We start from the raw sequence: 24,445 nt of genomic DNA, 5'->3' as shown, positions 1-24,445 counted from the left end.
TGTTCTGTATGAAGGTGTTGTTTAGAGGGGAAGATAAGGAGGAAGGGGTGGGTGGGTGGGGGGGAAGGAGAGGAAAGCCCCATGTGGTGCTGCGGATGGAGGCCGTTGTCCTGGCGATCCTACTTCTATGGTGTGTCACATGACCCTTTGCCCAGCACACCTGCCCGAGAGAAATCAGTGGCAGTTTCTATGGCGACAGGGTCAGCAGTACGGGAGGCAGGATGGCTGCCAGAGGTGGTGGTAGGAGGGACTGTTGGTCTTGTACAGTGTTATTTTTAAACATAGCAGAGATGAGGTGATGGTTGCAGACCCAGCCGGGGCCCAAACTTCTCCACCTAACGGAGACATTTAAAGACTGCAGGAGGTGAGCTGGACAGGGTTTTTTTTTTAATTTTTAAACTGGGGACAGAAAGCAAGTCAGAGTGGGCCCATCAGAAATCTGAAATAAATAGCAAACCAACGTGTTTTACAAAATGGAATATTTGTAAATTTGAATGATTTTTCTTTACTTACAGTTATGTGGGAAAATAAGTAAAATCTGAAAAGAAAATCGGTTAAGTGCTATTGCACATATATCATAAGCCCATCTTTTTACAAACAGCCTATGTATTGCATTAAAACATAAAAACCCATGTATGCACACAATTTTATAGCCAATTTACCTAATTTATTATTTATTCAAACTACGACAAGAAGGAAAAATCCTTTTAATCCCACTTTTCACCTTTGCTCAAAGCTTCCCACCCATGCTCATTAAATTAAATTCCTATGAATATTCTTTTCCAAAGCCCGACGACACTTCAAAAACATTTTAATTGTTCTGATGGTTTTAATTGTGGGCAGACCTCCTGCCTCCATAACCGTTTATTAGGAGACGTGGCTGCCTCGTTAACGATATCTTGGCTAAATTAAAGCACAGGATTTAACCCCGTAGCGATGGTGATGGCAGTGACTTAAAATCAGTGTCTCGCACCTCCTTTGTTCTAAGTTCAGCTTTGCGAGGACTTAGAAAGTAGAGAATGTACTGAACTTTAAACTTTATGGATCTACTGTATAGGCGTCAGACCCGCCTTTTCTCCAACAATATCCATAATTGGTTGCTTTTATGCAAGAACACAAATTTATGGTGGGCTCTAGGTCGGCCTATCAAATTTCAGGCGGTGTAGAGCCAACCAAGTATCCCCGTTCATAGCCACACCTCTGCACACTTACAGCTTTGTAGAAGACTCTCCAGAAGGAATGGGGCTGTATGGCGCTGCAGTTCATAAATGTAAATTTCTTGGGGTAAACATGCTTTGGCTAGCAATTCTCATCATGTGCTCTGTTTTCAACAGTGTGGATGGTTCATCTGAGGATGTAGGTGGGCCAAATGCTGATATCCATACTCACAGACTTTCAGCATTCTTCCTAAATCCACGAGGGCTCAGGCATGTCCCGCTATTAAACTGTCAAGTGGATTTTGAAGACTTGAAACACCGTTTTCTGTGACGTTAAACACAAGGGTGCAGTGCAGCCCTAGTTGTCCCTTGGACGATGCTCAAATCATTCTGTCGTTCATTTAAGTTCCTTGTGTGCCGTGAAGACAGTAAAATGTAAAATAAGAAGTCCTGAAGCTTGACTACATAATAAACTCCTGTCTCTCTGTGTTTTAGTGTTCTGATGGAAATTCAACCCAGGAGAACTCCTCCCTGAAGCGCGTAGCCGTGGTTGAAGACTTCTTTGACATAATCTACGCCATGCATGTGGAGATGGGCGCCGATCCCGGCAGAGCACCCAAACATGCAGGCCAAAAGAAGACCTACAAAGCGGTGAGTAAACACAACCAGGTGCCTGCAAGGTGTAAGTAATCATGCTGCTCCTTGCTGATAGTGTGTGGGCTGACAGTAACAGCAGCCAAATATTATATGAAGTCAATATAAACTCGGCAGTATTAACATCATATTTTATTTCCTCTTGTCTCCTCCGTTTCCTTACGACGAGCAGTAGTGCTGCTGCCTGTGGTGGGAAACAGGAGAGTGAGCATATTCAGCTCAGAAAAATGAGAGGTTGTTCACATGTTGAAGTTTGCAAGCTCCCAAAAATTTTGTTAACAGAAATATGTTTATCAGATTCACCGTGCTTATCTTTAGAAGTATTTTAAAAGCTATAAAGACAAAGTGCAGCTGAGACCAATTTAAGTGTGTTTAGTTTTTATTTTAAATATTTGGTCAGTGAGTTTTGGATTATTCAAATTTTGACCACCAACATCAACAAAATTCATCCTCTGGGGAAAAATTATGCTGAGACATGCAACATTCCTTTCACTAGCTGTAACAGGAGTAATAGATTACATCTTCCAACATGTCCTGGAGCTGAAAGATCCCACGTCAACGAGCCTTGCACCAAATACACAAACAGCAGAGTCTCATTGCAGCTGGTTCTCTAATATACTTCAGTTTTTATTTATTGTTCGATCAGGATTAGGGTTTAAAAGGAATCTGTTCACTTAAAAAAAGAGTTCTTCTGCAGAATTAAACACACATTAAGCAGCTCAGTTTTCTGAGGGTTTCGACCCATCGCGAGATGACGACACTGCACATTTTACATGAATTTATTCACAACGCTGTCAGAGATAATTACCTTAACAAATTGTCTGTGTTTCCGTGGGTGGACATGTTAAAACGACCCTTTCATGTTGTTGTTTATGAACATATAAAACATAAAGAAGCTTATATGATATATACCTGAACATCTTCCCATCCAACGTCACTTTAATTCATGAAATTTTGTACAAGCATTTGTAGCTTCAGATACTCCTGTTTCTGCATCATTGTGCAGCACACTTGTTTGACGATTGACACATTTACTGGGACTGATGTACTGCATGCATCGACGTACTAGTAATCCACTGTACAGCCATGATTTCTGAATGGAAACGCACAAATTTTCACTCAAGCCTGCCTGCATTTAGTTTGCAATATCTGACTGTGATTGGTGTCCTAGCCACAGCGTTTTTTTAACATTTGAAACTCGTTGTGAGAAAACAATACAAATAAAGATCTAAAATCTAGATATAATCTCCCTCCACTGGTGAAAAACTGTGAGGCCTGCAAGTGTAACTTTTCCACCACTGTGATTAAACTACTTGGGAAGATGTAGAGCACTTCATGTAGCTGTACTGGGTAATGTGAACTCATTTGTGCGTGAAAAGTATGAAAATGCACAATTCATAATAAAGTTTCTTCAAAGGAAAAAATAAATCCGTGCCTAATGCAGAAGTATTGTGCATTAGGCTAGCTCTAGCAGCTGTAATTTTTATCCAAAGTGAAGAATCATCTGTCTGTTTCTCACCTGAATATTTGCCTGTGGAAGCTCTTGGAAATATTGCATAACTAAAAACATATCTTTTTGGGAGACTATAAAAAGCGTGTTGACAACCTCTCTTTTCCTTTGTGTGAAATGTGGCCCACAGTTGCAGAGAGCTTAAAATAATCCCAATGTGATTAGTGGATTTGAAAAGAAGAGGCAACAAGTGAGGTCTTTGTAGGGGGTCCCAGACTCTGATCATCCACATGGCTAAAGGCAGGAGAATCAAAGAAGGCCAAATTTTGTGAGTCTGGGAATCATAATATATATATATATATATATATATATATATAGCTTTAAGTAAACAAAGTCGATGCGGGGATCAAACCACAAATGTTTTTTTCTACCACATTATTCATCCTTTTAGAACAAAGAGCTTCTGTTAGTTTCTGCTGCAGACTGAGGTGTGGTCTCGGGCCGTGTAAGCTGTCCTGACAAAATGAGGGGCTTTGTCTGCAGCCATAGAGGTGCAGCGGCAGCATTTGTGGCTGGGTGGGTGGATGGGGGGGTTAGCAGGACGCTGGTACCCCTCCTCTTCTGCCATCCCCCCCAGGAATAAAAAAAAAGTCATAAAGCCAGTTCCTCTTGCCCCATAGAGAGGTCCTGTCATGTCTCATAGAGTGTACCCTTTTGAGCAGGCAGCATCACTGGGGCCGGGCATAATATGGAACTGTCACTGTGGCCTTCTGGGACGTGCACGCTCCTCTGGGTGGCCTTTCCCTCTCAGCTGCCTCTAGGGGCCGTGAGGGGTGGTGGGCACCCCCACTGCCTCTCCATGGTCACGTGAAGGTCGCATTTTACAGGGAAACGCCAGAGGGGGTGAGGAGGGGAGGGTGGCATGGCAGTGGGGACAAACAGGGAAGGAAGGCTGAACATGAGAGGAGAGGTGTAGATATGAGTTAGCTGCTCCCCAGAGAACAAGAAGAGAAAGGGAATCAGAAAAGATGAGCACCACTTGTGTTTTACGGTATCAAAGCAGGAGTACGGAGGGGGGCTGCAGCTGGAATTAGGCCATCCAAAAGCACCAGCGATCGCCTAGAGGGAGGATTCCTCCTCATGCCATGTCGAGATAACACATAATCACTGACCCCATGCTTTCACACATGCATGGAGGAATTTAAAAAACAAACCAAAAAAAAAAAAACACCTGCACACAGTTTGAGTTCAGCCACAGCCTGAGCCAAATCTGCTAACCCGGTGTCCTCCGCTTGCTACCCCGGCACAGATTGCAGAGACCTACGCCTTCCTGCCCAGAGAGGCGGTGACTCGGTTCCTAATGAGCTGTGGAGAGTGTCAGAAGAGGATGCACATTAACCCCAGCACTGCTGAGTTCAAAGGTAAAGGCACACACTAACCCAGAGACATCATTAACTGATGCACTATTTTTGAGATCAACCTTTAAGAGTTGTTAATGCTGAGATGCTTTGACACGCTGACATGGAAAAGAGCTAATTACTATCACGTGATCATGATATTCTTAGATATACTGTGTTTTATCACATAGGACAGAGATAAGATAGAGGGGGTTGGCATCTGGATGACAGAAATTATGCTACATTGTCCTGTCAGACACTAAATATGAGCTGATATGATCTGAGGGATTTGTACTTTGAAGAGTTTTGAATCAAACCCTCATTAATAAAACATATGTGTGTATCCATCACTGACATGATGTAACAAAGACTCAAGAGGGCCGGCTCTCTGGGACCGTACACAGCCTCTAAAATGATCACAGAGTTCCTCTAGTGGTCGGTGTGGAGACTGCAGGCAGCTTGCCAGACACATTGTTTGGTTTCTGGTGTTAACTACAGCAGAGACTTGGATTTCTTTTGCAGGGTATTGAAGCAACTCTGCTGTACACAAAGCATTTGTCTGCACGATTAACGGAGAGCTTTTAGAACTTCTCCACAGAGGGATTCAGCAAAGGGAGAAAAGCCAGTCCAGTCTTTGTGCTAGTTCTTCAAAACTATAAGAAAAAGAGATGATAGACAGATAAAAGAGGGGGGTTCACTGTGTTAGACAAAGTATAAAATGAAAAGACATTAAGAAGGGGTCAGAGTGAAAGGTGACAAATTATATTAAAAGAAATTGAACAAGACCCGAGGCTGTTTCTAGCCAGAATAGCATAATTGTAATGAAAATGGATATTAATCCCAGAAAGCTGTCACTCACTAAGTATGACAAATGATGTTAAAACTAACTCGTGTACAGAAAGACAGTAGTTTTTCTGTTTGAAAATATTCCAAATTCCAGCAGGTGAGTTGTTTCTTTGGAAACCGTGCACTTTTGTTGTGTTTTCTTTTTCTTTCCCATGTTTTATAGTTGTTTAGCTAAGTAAATACTCTTTCAAGAGACAGACACTAATTGCTAGTGCTGCAAACTGCAGTTGTTTATGTGCTGATCTTATTTCTGTTGTAGTTTTTGATAATGTGGTAGCGTTACAGCTGACTGCATTACACCGTGAGGTTTTTCTGCTTTGACGTCCACTCTAGAGCATCACAGACAGAGATATAAAATCACAGAATCTGAGCTGACCCAGTGTAAAAACATGGATCTATCGCACTTTTCTCTGATACTGTTAGAATGGTAGGTGTTCATATTAAATATGGCCGAAATTTTAAATCTTAAGTATGCTATATGCACAAGTAATCTCTGTGAGCCAGAAGCTAACGTTCCAGACTCCTCTAAACACTCTGTTACTCAGTTTTTTCTACTCTTGGCTCTCTATGATGTCATTAAGAGAGAAGATCCCTAATATGGTCATCTCAGCGACACACGGTGCAAATTTCTGACTTCCCAGTTGTAGCTTTGAACTGAAACACCCCTTAAGTCAGACTTCCAACTCAGAAAGTCAGAGCAGTCCCACCAACCTGAACTTAAAAATGTAAGATGGCAGCAATTTACATAAACGGCGGTAAAACTCTAAAAGAAGTCATCTGTACAGCCACTGATGTGTGTTTGTGACTCGCTAAATAAGCCATACACAGAGCACTGATAATGCTCTATCCATGAACGTACTTCATCTGTGTTTTTAAGCACAAAAAAACATTGTGCTGTTTTGCTAGTGATGAATGAATGGCTGTACCTTGCTAAGCAGCATTTGCTTTTTCAAATTTGCTACTGGAATGCTCTCAACTAGAAGTAACGTCATTTCCAGCTCTGAAATTAAACCTCTGAGTGAAATGAAACACAACAACAGGTCTGCCTGTGAATGCAGAAGCTCCACCCACACAGTGTCCAAACAAACTGCTGCGAGGGGCAACCAATCAGAAGAAAGCTAGTTAAAGGAGTGGGGAACTAAAATAGCAAAGTCAATATACTTCAAGTACCCCAAGAGTGATGTATTAACATAGGCTCAGTAGTAACTCATTAATGAATATTTTATAATGTGATCACATATATTATATTTCAAAGTAGCAAGTAAGTAAATGTAGTGGAATAACTAATAATTAGTGTATAAATATTAAATAGTATAAATATTAAAGCACCTCAATATTATAATTACAGCAGCAACACAATTATAATAATGACTAGGTTACCTTAATTCATGCTTGTACTGTAATTACACAATAAACTGTATGTTTGTTATGCTTTCCTTCACCAGAGAACGACAGACCGACCTCGCTGGTCCCGGACCTCATCGATTACAACATGCCTCTGACTGCCACCTACCTGAAACAAATGAAACTGCAGTGCATGACTGCCACTGAAAGGGTAAGTGCCTCTCTCTCTGAGTGGATCTTTGTGAGGTGTGGGCAGAGATAAAAGCTTTTCCACCCCAGGTATAATTGCACCGACTGCACGAGTCATCTCGTTATTTTCTTTAGAGGCTGCAGGGAGACATGCTCTGTACGGGGAAAATAGGACGTAATATGAAACAATCAGAGGGGGGAGCAGCCCAGTGTGAAATGAGGATTAGTAAATCTGTGGTGACGTCATGTGAGAGACCACTCCCATGTGTAGCTGTGACAGAAACACTCGGGAACTGCTGCCACTAAAGTGCAGGGAGCGGCACTTGATGCTGATAATGTAGACCTCACTCACGCATAATTAGGATTATCCGGAACAATGACCCAGACTGTGATTCGCAGGTGAGTACAAATTAACAAACGCTCAGACTGTTGGTCGCATCTGTGCGCAGACAAGAGTGTGAGCAGGCCAATAATTTAATTATTAACCATCACAGAGGTTTATTTCAGCGTTGTAGTAATTTGTTCCATATCTGTGCAGCACTGGTTTTGGAGCTCAGAGCAGCAGCTGTTTCATAATGCAGCAGATCACAAGTAAATTCACGACTGTGTGTTTAGTCTGTTGGAGCTTCACTTCTCAGCTGCCTGCATGTTGTTTTGCAGAACTTTGTTGGCTGCTAACATTCATCTCTCACTTTCTGTCTGGTAAAGAAACAAATGGCAGACGTAATGAGTGAAAGAACATGCGGCAAAACCAAGTCTTTGATTTGTTTTCCACCCTTTTTATCTCACTGTTGTGCTCTTAAAGAGGCCATTTTGGTTTGTCACAGGCCTCCAAATATAAACAGAAAGTCAATGGTCTGCCATTAAATAGTATTCTAGGTGTGTTTCTTAACTGTTAAGTTGGTAAAATAGAAGATATTTTGGGTTGAGGTTGAGATATTTGCACCAAAGACAAATTTATTATTTTTTTGCAGATCTCTGCAGATTTCTGTCCATCTTAAGACAAACATATCTGCAAGCTTTCATCTGTACTGTAAGCTTTACTATCTTCAAAGAGTGATGCATCTAACCTACAACGCATGAAGTGAGCCTGTTTTAAAAGTTAACCTTGCCTCTCTTTAAATTATGTATCTATTTCTAAGCACAGACATTAATGATGCTACACATTCAGCTACTTAGAAACATGTAATTAGGAACCCTCCCCTCTCTCTCTTTGATGCTCCACGGCTCACTTGGTGCCTAATAGAGCTGTCACTGAGCATTTTGGTCCTCCACGAACCCCCTAACAGAGGGAAGGCTGCGTATTCCCAGGAGTTTAGGCCTATTTGTGTACTCGTGTGGGGGGGAATGAGATGACGAGATGCATTTCTGCTCTTTCACGACACACATTGGTAGTTGTGCTCCCTCGGAGTGAGACACATGACAGCGTGCATGCAGGTCATTTATGCGAACATGACTTAAATCGGCCTGGGTTGCACTTTGAAGCTCAGCTTTGGTATGAAATGTAAATAGGATTCATGCATTTAGTTTGAAGCCAAAATTCAGGACAGTCTGTGAATAGTTTGAGAGATTATTTAGCGCTCCTTCGCTTAATCCTCACCCTCGTGGCTTACTCATGTTTGTCTTACGCTAGAACAAGCTTCTTCAGGATTTCTGCATAACACAGTTAAAAATAGCAGTGCTCCAAGAAACATATTAGTTAAAAGAGAGAGTCTCCTGCTTTATTCTGCTCTTTGATGTCATCACTTTTTAGCCAAAAAATATCCACCAAAAACATATGAACTGGAAGTTGGTGGCTGTGATGTTTCCTCTGAACATTCTGGGCTCAGCGAGACCTCGCTGAAAGAATTTAACCTTCAAGCCAACAAATTTATGTATTTATATGTGCAATTCTGGTATTTGTAATCATAAAAATGCTTCCTACAGGAATGTTTACAGGAATTGGTGCAGCAGGTAATAATAAAAGGTTGTGTGGGGTCATTTATACATGTTGTACATATGTTTTATTTTAACATTATAGACTCTAATGTTATTGGAATTAGTAAAATGTTGGTAATTATTTGATAATAAGACTTCCTAAGCAGTGTTGATATATTTCTGCAAAAAAATATTTCGAATTTTTCTGCAAAAAATATTTTAAATATAATAAGATGTTTGTTTAGATTTAGTTTGGAACAGAAACACGGAAGTAACAAATGACAAAAACAGTATGATGTAACGTGATAACACCCATTTATCCCGTTAAATTGTACTGTGATAGACTCACACTATAAGCATCTTTTTTTCAGAGGATAGCTACTTTTAGCTGTTAGATTTCACAAAAAATAATTCCTAACGCCACCCTAATGGGAATTTTTTTTCCTCCAGCTGGAAATGAGCCCGAGACTTTTTTATTCCCAACTGAATGTGTTAACCTCTGCACTATGGAGACACTATAAGTACAGCTTTTATAATATTAAATAAAAGCTCTTAACATACTAGATATAATTTGCTTGTATAATTTTCCGCATTCAGTTCCCTTTTCCACAAGCATGTTTACAAACTATGACTAATGACCAGTGTTGGTCAAGTTACTTGAAAAAAGTAATCAGTAACTAATTACTGATTACTTCCCCAAAAAAGTAATCCCGTTACTTTACTGATTACTTATTTTCAAAAGTAATTAATTACTTAGTTACTTTTTTAAAACACGATTTACAACCTGAAGAGGTGAAAAAGCGATAGCTCTTTCAGCCCAATTCTACTTTTTCTGCATAATCCATCATACAAAATGTAATCAAATGGAAAAGTCTCTTTTTTTTTTAACTTGTTTTATCAGTTTTAATCTTTTAACTTTATGCATCAAGCAAAAATAAAATTATATGCAACATTCTCTGACTTGAATAAATTAGTTTAACATTTAAACCTATTTTCTGCACATTCCAGCACATAAAAGAAAATATTTTTTGTGTTTACACTCACTCTTTCAAATAAATGCAAGTAAAACACAGCAGAAAATAAATAAAATCAAAGACTAGCGGTCCTTTGGCTCTATTTTCACCTGTAAAGCAGGAGTGGGGTAGGCGGAGGTTTACCCTGGTGCAGGTGTGCCGCGGTCAGTTGAAGAATCCGCGAGTTTCTCCGTGAATTTCCCATTACGTCGTTGCGCACTCGGTGCTTGTTTAGGGTTTTTTTTTTCGCTGTAAAAAGAAGTTTTCTTCCCACGCACAACGGACACTAATGTTTTTGTCACTTTTTATGGAATCAAACTCAAAGTAAGGTCAGTACTTCCACGCTTTAAACGCTGCACGCTCATACTCTCTCCCGCACTCGATATATGATCCATTGTTGATCTGCACATAGCTGTTGTCACTAACGTCGCACTCGCATACGTCATTGTCATGAGACATTCTCGCAAAAAATCACGGTTTTAGTAACGCAGTAACGCAGCGTTCCTACGGGAAAGTAACGGCAATCTAATTACCGTTTTTGCAATAGTAATCCCTTACTTTACTAGTTAATTGAAAAAAGTAATCAGATTACAGTAATGCGTTACAAGTAACGCGTTACTGCCCATCTCTGCTAATGACGTTGGAATAATTTTTGAATCTCTGTACTGGATAAAGGAAATGGTATAGGTATGATAAACACAAATAAAGCCATTAAAAGGTATTCCTGTATAAAATATAATGGGGTCATAAATTACTCCAGTCAGTCATTTTCAGCGCTTGAAGCTTTAAGCAATTTAAATGGCCATCATTTTGCAAAAACAAGGATATTATCTGTGAAAAAAATCCCCAACATCAATATAAAGCCTCACATTAGCTTCTTATAGAAACTGAAGGAAGGACTAACACAGGGCGAAGCACATATCGGTTTGTGATAAACTCGGTCGGTGTCAACCTGTCCCTTAGCAGCAAAAACTGTAATCAAAGTTGTCAGAACTGTGAGGGACCACTCCACGCCCTCTTCCCTCCTGTTCACTTCTTCACGCTTTCTTTCATGCCGCCTCCCTTCAGGATGACAGTTCGGTGAGCAGCGAGGACATGAACAACGCTGAGCCCACATGGGTCGCAGCTGAGCAGCCCCCAGTGCCTGAGTCGAGCCCACCGAATGGAGAGAGGGTCAGCAACCCGGCAGCCACCATTAAAGAAGAAGATGGTAAGTGGCTGCAAACCGCCGCAGCACAGTCCTCTCTTATCTCAGCATCATACTCCGCGCTGTGATTTTTTTTTTTCCCTTTTATCTTTATTTACATCTGGAAGGCTACAGATTGGTGTTATGCAGGAAACAGCTTGCCTTGTTCTTAGTGGACTAATCCACATAAATCCAGTCTTACAGAGGGTGGGACACCACCACAGCCCCAATCCACTCGTCACCCCTCTCCCTCAGAGCTTAGAGAAGTAGGACAAAGGCCGATGTTAACCTTCACAGATTAGGAGAGAGAAAAAATTGGGGCAAGTCACTGAAAGGGATTGATTCTGTGTTTCGCCAAACCTAGGTGTGACACGTGCAGAGATCTTAGCAGTAACTGGCTTTAAAAGCTGCACACACAGCAGGAAAAGAATGCTCGCCCTCTCCCCTCGTCCTCATCTCTTTCTGTTTTTTCCCCTGCAAAACTCTTAAGATTCCCTATTTTTACTCTAACTTTCATTTGTGGTGACAGTTGACCCCATTGCACACTTCCTTCACAATTTCATTATGCAGAGCACGAGGCAGGAAGTCCCCTCTCCTACTCCAACTCCCACTCTAAAATCTATTCCAGTAAACAGCCCCACATTAATGCTAAATTATGAAAACATCTGCACAGCTCATCTTCGTATCTGCGTCTGTGTCTCTTTCCCTCCCCTCTGCCAGATGACGACTCCTCAGAGAGCGGCAGCGCCAACGGGCTGCCGGCTCTGACCTCCCCGGAGGTGCTAGCCGTGGGTGGGAACGTCCCAGATGGTGGGGCATCGTACGGGGAGGTAGCAGAGAACGGGGTGAGCGCTCCCCTGGACTTCAGCACCACTTCATCTTCATCCTCCTTGGAGGATCAGCAGCCGGTGAATCTGAGCGACAGACTGCTGCCAGCGGGGAGCTCGCCACCAAACTCCTACCCTGCAGACCCCAACAGGAAGTACCCCATAAAAACCGAGTACACCAACAAGGTAACAGCAGAAACAAGATCTGCACTGATCACGATAAACTCCCGTGTGTCTGTGTAATCCACAACAATGGATTTCTTTGTGTGTTTCTCTGTGTTTAGTCCCCTCCGTACAGCTCAGGAAGCTATGACTCTGTGAAAACTGAGCTGAGCATGAGCGCAGAGGACCTGACCTCTGGTCGAGCACAGATAATTGACGACGATGACGACGATCATGATGACCATGATGACAGCGACAAGATTAATGACGCTGAGGGGCTGGACCCTGAGAGACTTAAAGCCTTCAATGTAAGTAATATTTGCAGCAGACCTAAATTAATGTGGATGGAAAATACAGCGCAGAGCTGTTCATCAGCCTGTCAGCACAGATGTTAAATCATATGTATTATTACTCCGCGCACATGCTATTCTTTATTGCTTTGCTACATATTGAATCAGTCTCACAAGATGACAGCCTATGGTTTAATGATGTGTTTCCAGCTCAACGGGGTCTAGTTTTTGTATTTTTTCAGTAGGTTTTATTTTTATTCAGTTTAATATTTTTTGCTTTCAGCTTAGTGTAGTTTGAAGTGAGGTAAATAATGTTTTGTTTTAATCATTTTCTTAATTTTTGTTTTTGCGATATGGGCGGTATTTGTCAGACAGAGATTTAAGAACATCAGAAGAATAATTTTTTATTTTATTTTCCACATTCAGGTTCGGTACCTTCTCTTCAATTTAAATTACAAGAATTTTAGTAATTAAATGAATTTTTCAGATATGGAACTTAAGTCACTTCACTGGTTAGTAGCAAATTTGTCTTTTGCAACAAAAATTCATTACGTCCATGTGCACTTTTTAAACCTCAAAGTCTGCCTCTTTGGACAAGACAGAGGACAAAAATCAGTAAAGATGCACTTGGAACAAACTGACCAGCAGTAAAACAGAACACCTTATTGCTTAACAATAACAGGAGACCTTACACAATAACTATACCATAAACTGTTCTCAGAATAAATAAAGATAAATATGAAATGATGTACTTAAAAAAATAGATATGAAATAAATAATTTGACTGTACTCGTCATATCAGGTATGTACAAACAACATAATGATAATTTGACCTGTTTAAATGTCACATGATCTGATGTGTGTCTTCTGATTGGTGGTGTTATGGACACGGTGGCTTTGTGCGGGACTTGGGGGGGGGGGGGGGGGGGGGGGTAGATTATCTTCTACTACACGCTGAAAGCTTTCACTTGAGATTGTTATCTCATTTGTGACAGAGATAGAGTTTAGAGGATTTAGTTACCAATAATAACCTTGTTTTCAGCAATATAAATTTATTTATAATATATCTTCTGCATTTGCTCTTTTTATTGTGAAAACAAACAAATAACAAAGGATGAATCATGACAATCATGACCCAAAACATTTGTATTAGTACTCTTATTAAGTGGCTTCGTGGTGTAGTAGTTTTTCACATTCTCTTAACAAGCAAAAGACCCCTGGTTTGATCTCGGGAGGAGACAAAAATCCCTAAAAACTCAAATACGTGGAGCTACCTGCTGTGGTAATGCCTTGTGAATAAGGGAGCAGCTAAAAGTAGCTTGTTAAGAAAATAATAATGTGGTGGTAGTAAGAAGGGTTGATAAAGGTATCAAAGAAGAAACAGACTGACAATTGATATTTTGAAATGTAGTTTTATGTGACACAGAGGGGTCTCTGCAGGGTTTGGAGCTCATTACACCACAGTTTCTACTGGTGCGGTGGAGGTGGGTGTAGGGCATGATATTTACAAGTTTTCTAGATGGGAAGAATTTGCATATACAAGCTTGTTCCAAACTATCCTATTTACTCTGTGAAATCCATTTTCTGTGCATTTCTGGTTTGAAAAGAAACCAGTAGAATAGCAAAAGTAGACTTCCAAATATGCCAACACAACCAGAAATATTGCCCTGGATTTGAGCAGTGACTCAATTTCCATCCCTCCTGTTGTCATCACCTCCCCCTCCCTCTTTATCCTCTCTTCTTCCACTCTACCTCTACTGCTCCCCCCCCCCCCAACCTCCTCCCCTGCCTTTCTTTCCCTCTTTTGTTTGACTCTCACACCCCTCTCTCTCTCTACCCTGCACCCCCACGATTTTTTCTGCTCTACATCCCTTCTCTCCCCTCCCCCTTCTCTCTCTCTCTCTCTCTGTCAGATGTTTGTGCGTCTGTTCGTGGATGAGAATCTGGACCGCATGGTGCCCATCTCCAAACAGCCCAAGGAGAAGATCCAGGCCATTATTGAGTCCTGTAGCCGCCAGTTCCCAGAATTCCAGGAGCGCTCCCGCAAGCGCATCCGCACCTACCTCAAATCCTGTCGCCGCATGAAAAAAGGCGGTTTTGAGGTACAAAGTGCCCCCAGATTAAGTGTTTTCTGCTCAGCTCATAACTATTCACATTCATAATGAAAACCTCTCACTCGCCTCACTGCCAGATACGACCAACACCTCCCCACCTCACCTCTGCCATGGCCGAGAACATCCTCGCTGCCGCCTGCGAGAGCGAAACCCGAAATGCTGCCAAGAGGATGCGGCTCGATGTCTACCAAGCGACGGTAAATGTCTTGGCAGTTGGTGTTTGTGAATCTGCCCAGCAGGGATTTGGGAATGTGCTCGGCTGACCATGCGTCATTAACAGCAGACTGCACAACACAAAATCCAATGTTCTGCCTAAACTGAAAATATTAAATTTCTTGTAGGATGAGCCAGCCTCTATTGACAAACCCATCTTGAGGGACCCAGCCCCCGTGGCTCCTTCGGGATTTTCCATTTCCAGTGCAGCTTTTGCCCAAGACCAGCTCTACACCAACGGAGGCCTCAACTATAACCTGCGGGGATATGGGACGGTTGGCAGCACCCAGCAAAACTCTGATGTTGCGCAAACCAACGGTGAGTCGCTTTCATTAGATTGTATCATCTGCCTTGATAGCTTGTAAAAGAAAGGGTCAAAAGGAAACCCACAGTATTTAAGAGACTGTATTTAATAAACAACAGATATAAAAGCTAGTGTAAAAATACATGTATTCTTTGTTATGGCCAGCAGGGGGCATCACCTCTGGTTAGGAAATGGAAGCCACATTTTAAAGAGGCCTTTGGGGAAAAATTACCCTACTTCTCACTTTATTTATGACCCCTTGATCTGAAACTTGATCTTCATTTTGTAAACTGGGGTTTACTTTATAGTAAAATAGACAATAGATGTGTTTTGGGTGTGGCCTTCTTACAATCAAATGTTGCCATATAAGAGTTCATCGACTTTGGTTTCTCTCACCAGGTTACAAACAAACAAACAAACATAGGTAGAGCCAAAAACAAATAAAAAAACCTTTTATATATACTCCATGGCTGGTCCATTCACACTGAAAACACATATTCCACATTTTGTAGACTTTGTGCATGGTAATGAGGCTGAATTTTTGTATGGCTATCTGTCATTAATGGAATCAGTGGTAATCAATGGCAAAAAGACTTCTACACATTTGCTAAGATTTACCAAAACTACCTAACATTTGTACATCTGTATCTTTGTGAAATAAGCTGCAGCTCAGAAGCCTGCTTTGTGACTTCTTTTAATGGTCACCACCCTGCCTGAAATAAACCAGTGTGACTTGGTAAGATTAGCATATAGATAATCTGAGACCTGGTGAGTTATTCTGGTGATGATGCCTTTCACCAGGAGCTTCCAGTTAGCCTGAGGATATCCATATGAAGACTTCCTCTTTCAGTCACTGGTTAACGTTCATGGATTCAGATACATTTAAAAAAGCTAATAATGCACAGATTATAATAATAATCTGTGCATTGATGTGCATTGATACATAACATACTCCCACAATTTTCTCTTTAACTTCTCTGTTAAATACAATGAAGTGATTCCACCCTGATACTCTAAAGGTCACTTCTTCCTCCCTTAGACCAACGATGTCAAACTAATTTTACATTGTGGGCCACATATAACCCACTTCAACCTTAAGTGGGCCGGACCATTGAAGCTCCTGTTTTTGTCGGTATAAGAAACTTTAACTATACATTGAATCCCTCAGTTATCGACAAATAAGAAAAAAGTACTTCAACAGCATGTCTGAGTTTTTCTACATGATAGAGAAATACTTTTATAGTAAATATGAAATCTAGCAGCTTGACTTTTGGGACTAAATTGTAAGTAATAACTGCCCGATCGGATCTGATAATGAAACAAAGTTTTTTCTTGTTTTTTTTACCCTCAGTTTTTTCTTTTTCTTATTAAATTGTGTGGAGCCACAAAATAGAAATTTCTATTGTAGATAGTGAAAAATATGAAACTTCTCGGTCATTTAAATGTTCATGTATTACTTCATTACTTTGATGTAGTATAAATGACGCTGGAGGTTTTCATCAGTAGGAAAAGCTGTAAAATTTATGAAAATACATGTAAAAGTCCAAAATCCATGCTCTTCTTCACATTTCCAAAGTCATCCTGTGGGCCATATTGGAGACTTTGGCTGTTCAATTCTGGCCCCTGAGCCTTATCTTTGACACCCCTGCCTTAGATCTACAGGTATATATTGGGGCATAATGTGTCAGCATAACACAAAACTTACATTTACACCAAATGACGCAGGCTGTAATCTGCAGTATTTCCCATTTGAGGAGTCACTGTCAGCAGTTCTCAGGCCACACCTTCATCATTTCATTCATCAATTTCTTCTTATCTCCTTAATTGAGATTTCTTCTTCTTGCTTACATGTGACTTTCAACCAGCCCTCTGACTAAACAATTATATCTGGGGGAGGACGGCTTCTTTACGTGTCCAAATCATCACAGGCTTCTTGACGCCCCCACCTCTCACTGTACTTTACTTCGACGTCTTTACACTTTAACTGCCACTTCACCAGTGTCCGTGGTTAGCCCATTTAAAGCATCATTTTTGCTTATATAATAGAATAGACTGATTTTTTTCAGTGATTTATATTAAGGTAAAGACCCCGCAGTAATACAGAGAAAACCCCACAGTCAGATGACCACCCTCGCACTGGTGACAGTGGGAAGGAAGAACTTTATTTTAACAAGAAGAAACCTCCAGCAGAACCAGGCTCAGGGAGGGGCAGCTGTCTGTCATGAACAGTTGAGGGATTACAGATTTCTTTGGACTGTGAACCATCCAAAGCCACTTTAGTACGATCTAAAAATACAAAGATGAGGCTAGAAATGAACATAGAGCCACTTAAATGTATTTCCTGTATCGTCTGACTTCCTTAAAATATTCTGTTTGCCTCCGCAGGTCCCACAGATCTGAGTATGAAATCTGTCGGCCCAAACTCCTCCTCCTCCAGCTCCAACAGTCACGGTCAGGGAGGTGGCGGAGGCGGCGCTTCCGCTCAGCTCAGCCCTCCAGAGGTGACAGCGGTGAGGCAGCTCATTGCGGGGTACCGGGAGTCCGCGGCCTTCCTGCTCCGCTCAGCAGACGAGCTGGAAAACCTGATCCTGCAGCAGAACTGAGTCCGAGCCACACCGTGCCAGCTCCCTGCCCCCTCCTCGGCCTGTCCGTCTCGGGGCAGACTCTCACATACAAAGACACAGTTGTACACGAGTGATACTGCAGCGCACAGTGGGCCCTGTAGGTATGATACTTATCCCCACATGTTTATGTCTTTGGGCGGGCCAGAACATATCACAGGCTGAAAGATGTTTATTTATGCATTTGGTTCACTTTGACCTTATAGTGCCCTGTTATCTGTAGCCATTCATCCCATTCAATTCATCTTAGCACCTCAACCTCCATTTGTCTCAGGAAGCGATGATCTATGTGAAAAAAAAAAAAGGAAAATAGGAAAAATTGGTGCACAGACTGAGGTGTTGAATCAGCTTAACCACCCTAACGCCAAGTCAGCTCATTTGTGCAGACGTTTGGACAAATGAATAGTTTCCTAGCAGTGAATTAGCATCATTATTTCTTTCTATTTGTGTGTAAAATATGCTGTACAGTGGCATGATTTGATTGGGTCATGTGAATCAAGTCGTTTCTAAATGATAACCGGATAACTGAAAGTCCACAGATGAATTGCTGCTAAAAGATGTGGCGACCTGCCATTTGACCTGTTAACCTCAACAGCTACTGTCGGATATGCTGACTTTCATATATATATATAAATATATATATATATACTCCAAAAAAATAATAAGATTAAAAAATTACAAAGTAGAGCACGAAAATATCAGCAGTGAGAGTGTTTGACAGTTTTCACCTGTAAAGTTTGACCAAAACAAGCAGATCCATCAACGCGTGGTCAATATTATACCTCTGTTCTACTCGGTCGGAATGATTTCCAGACTACGAGACAAAGAGTCATTACCCAGCGCACCTTTTCGTTTTCACTTATCCTACTATGAATATTTCTATCACGGGCAGTTTCTCATTACTCAAAGGGAAGGAGGCTTTTTCGGAAGCCTGGGTATGCAAATTGAGGTCACAGACTCCTGTCAGGGAGAGAAAGGAGATGAATTTATTGTTTAGACTCTTGGTTTTATAACCAGAAAAGTGGAAAAAGGTGCAATATTGAAGATAATCGGTAATGGTTGCTGAAATGACTTAATGAGGCATTTTAAGAGGGTTAACTACCCTCCCCTCTTGCTGTAACTGTCAAGTTGTAAAAAGTAATGATATCCCATGCAGCATTGTAGCCAATTTCAATGTTGTTGTTTGTTGTGATTACTGATCTTTATCGCTAACCTCATAACTGAGGCACTTTCGTGTACTTGGATCAGTCAGTGACAAAAAAGGGACCTGGCAGAAAAAAACGGGACTTTATGTTGCACGTCTTTTTCAGGGGAGGGCGGGTTGTTTCGTGGAGGAAGTGTTTAGTGACTATTCTTACGTTTAGAAAAGGTACATAGAGCTCACATGCATCCATTAGAGACTGCGGCGGAGGCCGTGTGAGCGCGCGAGCGGGCGGGATGTTCAGACAAAAAGAAACTCCTTCGTCTGGGCGCGCGTCCGTCTGAATCGTCCCCTCTGACCCTGCATCACAGTCTCATTAAAAACACGTCTGAAAACACACAGTTTGAAAAGAAGCAAGAGACAATCTTTGAAAAAGATGTAATCACATCACAGTTTACTCTCCCAGCTCTCTGCTATGGTGTGTGTGTGTTTATGTTTGTGCATGTGTGTGGACTGAGGACACAAACGAGTACTCAAAGCCGATCAAGAGCACAGCCTCACAACTTTTAATGGTGAGTCACTCAGCACAAAGACAGTTCTGTATGTGTGTGTTCTTTTAATCCTTTCTGTCGATGTTGACAGTGTGTTGATTTCCTGTTTGTGTATAAGTGGAGTGACGCAGTTTGTAAACAGCATCAATCTGTGACGATTTAATTCAGTAGGCTGAAACATTCCAGACAAAGACTCTTCGAGCAGCCGAAAGCAGCTCGCACCTTACTGATTTGTCAAAGTTTAGAGAGCTATATTTCTGTATGTATCACAAATCCTATCACATGTATCATTAATCAGTCTCTTCAGGGTCCTTCACCTCTTTCTCACCACCTGCAGGCCTGGCTAGTGAGTCGGGACCTGTGTTTTATTACCATGTCATGATTGGGCTGCATTCACATTTACATTCACATTTAAATTCTATTATCTATTGCAAGTTTGGAAGCACTTTATAGCTCAGGATTAAGGTAACACAATGATTTGAGTGTGTTTTTACCTCATTTGAATAATTAGCTGCAGTTCTGACAAATGATTATAACAAAGGATAATCTGACATAAGTCACAATCAGAGGTAGTTTTCATCAAGAAACAAAAAAACAAAAAACAAAACAGCAGACAGCTCCTTTATCGGAGTTTAAACTCATCAGTGTGTTTGGTCCATCTGAGCGGTGTTTCATAATAGAGGAAAGAAGCAATGCTTGTTATGAAAGGCCTGAATAAGCCTTGTTGGAGACCATCCCTAAAGCTGATAATGACCAATCAGATTTCTTTCACTTATTCAGTTAAGGTCCCCAAGGGGCTGGAGCCTGTTTGAAGTGTCATACTGTGCTAACCACTGTGCTGTCTTAGCTTTGGTAAAGTCTGACTTCAAACTTTAGTTTGATTAGTTCATAGATAAGAAAACAGAAAAGTAGCTGTAACGTTCGTGGCTGAATAACCGTGAAAGATATAATAAAGAGATTTAAAAGAAAAATTAAAAAAAGCAAAGTTAAAAAAAAAAAAGGTTAGCAGTGGCCTCTGGGGCTGAACAATGAAGTCGCAGTTCAAGAGCTGTTCTGTCTTTTGGCCAAGGTATTAGCAAACACTTTAAAAAATGACTGAAAAAACATCAAAGCTAATCGCACTCAGCGGCCTGAAATTAGCAGAGAAATGTACGAGTTAGTCTGAAATCTTTTCAACTTTTATATACTTTAGTTATGATTTCCTTGACATGTAACCAAGGAGCCAAATTGCTTTCAGACTTAATTAGTTAGACCTACAGCTGGCCATAGCAATGAAATTTGTTATACAGCACTGAAACTTGGCTACAGCTTACAGGTGTGCCAGTCATCCTAATAAACCTGCTTTTTACAGAGTAGATGGTCATGATTGGCTAGAATGGGCAGAACTGGAAACATTTTAACCAAGTGGCAAAAATAGCAGAAGTGCCAAAAACTGCAGTTCCTCTAGAGACCACTCGAGGCTGTAAAGCTCAAAGTTAGGGGATGTAATCAGAGTCTGCTAGGCCTCACCCTGGCTAATTTGTGTTATCGCCATGTTTTTGCTGTTCGTGCCTTTTGTAGAATTTTTCATGGGAAAATCTGAGACATTTTATTTTTTGCTGCGCAGTGCAAATATCCAGAAAGTTTGTGATTGGCACGTTAAATTCTAGTGTTTTATTAACTAGATGAAAAGTGTCTATGCTTGGACTTATTTGGATGCAGTTTTTGTCCCAGGCTTGCTGATATCTCAGCAATCTGCCTTCTTATCCACATACGATCACTTCTAGCTCCAAAAATCCCAACATGTCTCAGTCAAAATGCTTAAACTGAGGCTTCACAAACCAATTAATCATATGAGAGCCATCTTTTATATGGAATTTATGGTTTAAGCCTCCTAAAGGTGAGTGAATTCGTGATGTTGCTGAAACAGCCTTGGTTTAACTGGTCATCTCACTTTATGAAACACCCCTCTGGCCTCACACAGACATAATCATAGATGTACACGGGACGTGAGTCCTCACACACGTCTTCCTCGTCTCCTCCAACCTGCTTGTTTGTTACTGTAGCCATAGCAGATCCTCCACATGTGACACCTTGTTGAACCTCGTCCCATCTTCACAACCAAACATTTGCTTGCAGATCGATATTTTGTCTCAAGTCTACGCTGAGCAACATTTTAGCTGTGCTAGAGTTACTGTGATCAACGACAACCATTAGTTGTCATGTTGTTGTTTTTGTTTTGTTCCGTTTTGGTTTCTTTTGATAATGCCCAATGGATTTTCTCTTTGTATTGACTGGACAATGTAATCTATTGGTGTTGATTAAAATGCCCTGGTAGCTTGTGGATTGCTAAAGTGGTCTGATAAATGTACTGTATAGCTGTACAAAGAGTGATAAAAGATGTTTTAAACCTTTTCTTTTTTCTGTGGGTACAGCGCTGTTTAAAAAAAAAAATCAAAGTGGTTTAGCCCTTGCCTGTTTTAACTTATCATTTGGTGGTGGTCTGTATTACTTCTATTGTTATTTATATTATTTCAATTGTTGCCTCTTCTGCACGGATAAGTGACTGTAGCTCTGTGCAGGAGGTTGTACTGTAAACCTGTGTGAAGCTTTGTATTTTTCCCCTCTGGTTTTGGACTCAGTGAAAGTGTGATGTTTACATGTACAGTTTTTCAGAATATTTTGCTTTTGTTTGTTTTTCGCGTTTTATTCTGACATATTTTTTGCCTCTCACACTTATTCCTCTCCTTCTAATCTGTGTACATTTGCCCAGGTATTTTCTTTTTGTTGTTTCATTGCATCAAGTGCAGACGTGACCTCTTTGACTACCTGGTCACATGGTCAGAGTGTGCCGTGACAACTGGCTGCGGTCGGCTCGGCGTTGTGGTGGCTTCCAGCATTATAAAAGTTAATATTAAGTAAAACGGGAGCTTCGCAACTTCTCAAAGTGGACCAGCAAAGATTAATTAAGGATTTTGATTACTTTAATCAGCTGTTTTAAACGACTATTGTGGCCTAAACGGAGAACGATGGAGTGTAGGTACATTTATTTTCTACATGAAGTGCTCATAATCTTTTAATATCCCGGCCGCGTTGTCAGGGAAAACTCCTTGTCCTTAACCCGACAGGTGTCCTGAAAGGTACACTTTGACCTGTTGTAATATCTCCTCGGTAACATAAAAGCCATTCCCCTCTCCTGGCCTTTTAAGGGGAACCCATAAACCTCAGGTAATACTGAATCTCCAAGTTTAGTTTTTATCCGCTGATTTCCTCTGAAATGAGATTTAAATCTCTTAACGAAAACCATTAACATTTATATGAGATGTCTATTGTTTTGTACATTTATCATTGTGATTTAAAAGTGGAGCTTTTTCCAGTACCTGTGACTTAATTTTTTGGAGTGTTTATAGGTATGGATATTTATTATTATATGTGAAACTACAAAAAGACAAAAGAAAAAGGTTGAACCTGTTTCATTTGTATGTTTCATGCAAAACTGTCCAGGTGAGATTCTCTCTGCCTCTTACATATCACTAATGAGGGACCTGTGTTTGTTTGGAAATAGCGCTTTTTCAGTGTTGCATCAACGCTATGAAAAAAAAAAAAAAACACCAGTGGTTTACCAACAGCAGAGTTGCAAGGCTCTCCTCTTCTCCTGAGATGTCAGTAATTGAATAAAACAGTGCGATGAGCTATCAAACTGAGACCTCGGCTCGTGGTGTTTTACTTTTTTTCTTTAATTTCTGCAAAAATAAAGAGTCTCAGTTCAGTTTATTTATATAGCACCAAATCACAAGAACAGTTGCCTCAAGGGACTTTATATTGTAAATGTATTGTATTATATTTATATTGTGAGATTGTTGTAATCCTAACAATCAAAAGACCTCCTATGAGCAAGCACCAGACAAGAGTGGCAAGGAAAAACTCCCCTTTAACAGGAAGAAACCTCCAGCGGAACCAGGGTCAGGGAGGAGGGCCATGCTATGGAAGAGAGCCAGAGATTATTAATAAGTAATTATTAAATGCGAAGTTGTGAATAAACACATAGCAAGCAAAAACAAAACAGTGCATCATGGGAAGCACCCAGCAGTCTGCACCTATTACAGCGTAACTAAGGGTGGATTCAGGCTGAACTGATCCAATCCTAAATATATGCTTTATCAAAAAGGAAAATTTGAAGCTATATCTTAAAAGCAGAGATGGTGTCTGTCTCTTGAGCTGGTTCCACAGACAAGGGGCCTGAAAGCTGAGGGCTCTGCCTCCCATTCATCTTTTAAATACTCTAGGAACCACAAGCAAATGAGCAGTCTGACAGTGAAGTGCTCTATTGAGGTGATATAGTACTATGAGGTCATTAAGATAAGGCGAGGCCTGATTATTTAAGACCTTGTGGGTAAGGAGTCAATGAAGAGAAGCCAGTATGGGAGAAATATGGTCTCTCTTTCTACTCCCTGGCAGTACTCTTGCTGCAGCATTTTGAATCAACTGAAGGCTCAAATAAAATAAAAAAATTAAACACTGAGCTGCTTCAACACTTACTCATTTTATTCAGTATTAAGTATATTGTGCACAAGAGGGCAGCAGAGCCACAGAAAGCAGATGGAAAAGTAATGATTAATGTTTGCAAAGGAACCAAATAAATGCTGCATGTAGCACAGCCTTACAGACAGTAGTTCAATGTGTAAATGTTCATTTAAAGTTTCTTTATCGCAAAAGTTTAAACACAATCTATAGGAAAATAGAAATAAAGCAAAACAGTTCAATAAAATGCACTACGACGAAACAAAATTATAAGTACTTAAAGTTTATTTAAGGTGCTTTTCATAGGTAAACAAATACAAATCTGCCCATGCCAAAGGCAAAGGGGTCGGACAGAAGCCAAACATAAACATAGTAGTACAAAATTACAAACACTTAAATGCCTGTTTGAACAGATGAGTTTTGAGCTGCTTTTTAAAAGATACCAAGAGTCAAGGGAGCAAATACAGAGTGGTAAGCTACTCCATTGTTTTGGAGCTAATACTTAGAAGGCAGAATCCCTTTTTAATCTGATCATGAGAAGGCCTCTATCTGAGGACCTGAGAACCCCA

General features: G+C 40.7%; 1 protein-coding gene across 2 annotated transcripts in view; it reads left to right on the top strand.

Annotated features, from left to right (window-relative positions):
• nol4la (nucleolar protein 4-like a) overlaps positions 1-23,059 on the top strand; it is a 34,942-nt gene extending 11,883 nt beyond the window's left edge. For both annotated transcript variants that reach the window (XM_084917014.1, XM_084917015.1), the window contains exons 2-11: positions 1,653-1,808; positions 4,571-4,682; positions 6,950-7,059; positions 11,036-11,177; positions 11,874-12,166; positions 12,265-12,450; positions 14,346-14,534; positions 14,624-14,743; positions 14,888-15,077; positions 17,449-23,059. In XM_084917014.1, the coding sequence (XP_084773140.1) occupies positions 1,653-1,808; positions 4,571-4,682; positions 6,950-7,059; positions 11,036-11,177; positions 11,874-12,166; positions 12,265-12,450; positions 14,346-14,534; positions 14,624-14,743; positions 14,888-15,077; positions 17,449-17,666 (1,716 nt within the window). In that variant the 3' untranslated portion in view covers positions 17,667-23,059. The remainder of the gene's footprint in view (positions 1-1,652; positions 1,809-4,570; positions 4,683-6,949; positions 7,060-11,035; positions 11,178-11,873; positions 12,167-12,264; positions 12,451-14,345; positions 14,535-14,623; positions 14,744-14,887; positions 15,078-17,448) is intronic.
• The last annotated feature ends 1,386 nt before the right edge of the window (positions 23,060-24,445 follow it).

The sequence above is a fragment of the Perissodus microlepis genome, chromosome 20, assembly GCF_051167445.1.
Source record: "Perissodus microlepis isolate ML-2025 ecotype Zambia chromosome 20, ASM5116744v1, whole genome shotgun sequence".
NCBI classification, from domain to species: Eukaryota; Metazoa; Chordata; class Actinopteri; order Cichliformes; family Cichlidae; genus Perissodus; species Perissodus microlepis.
This window is presented reverse-complemented; position numbering and strand designations above follow the sequence as displayed.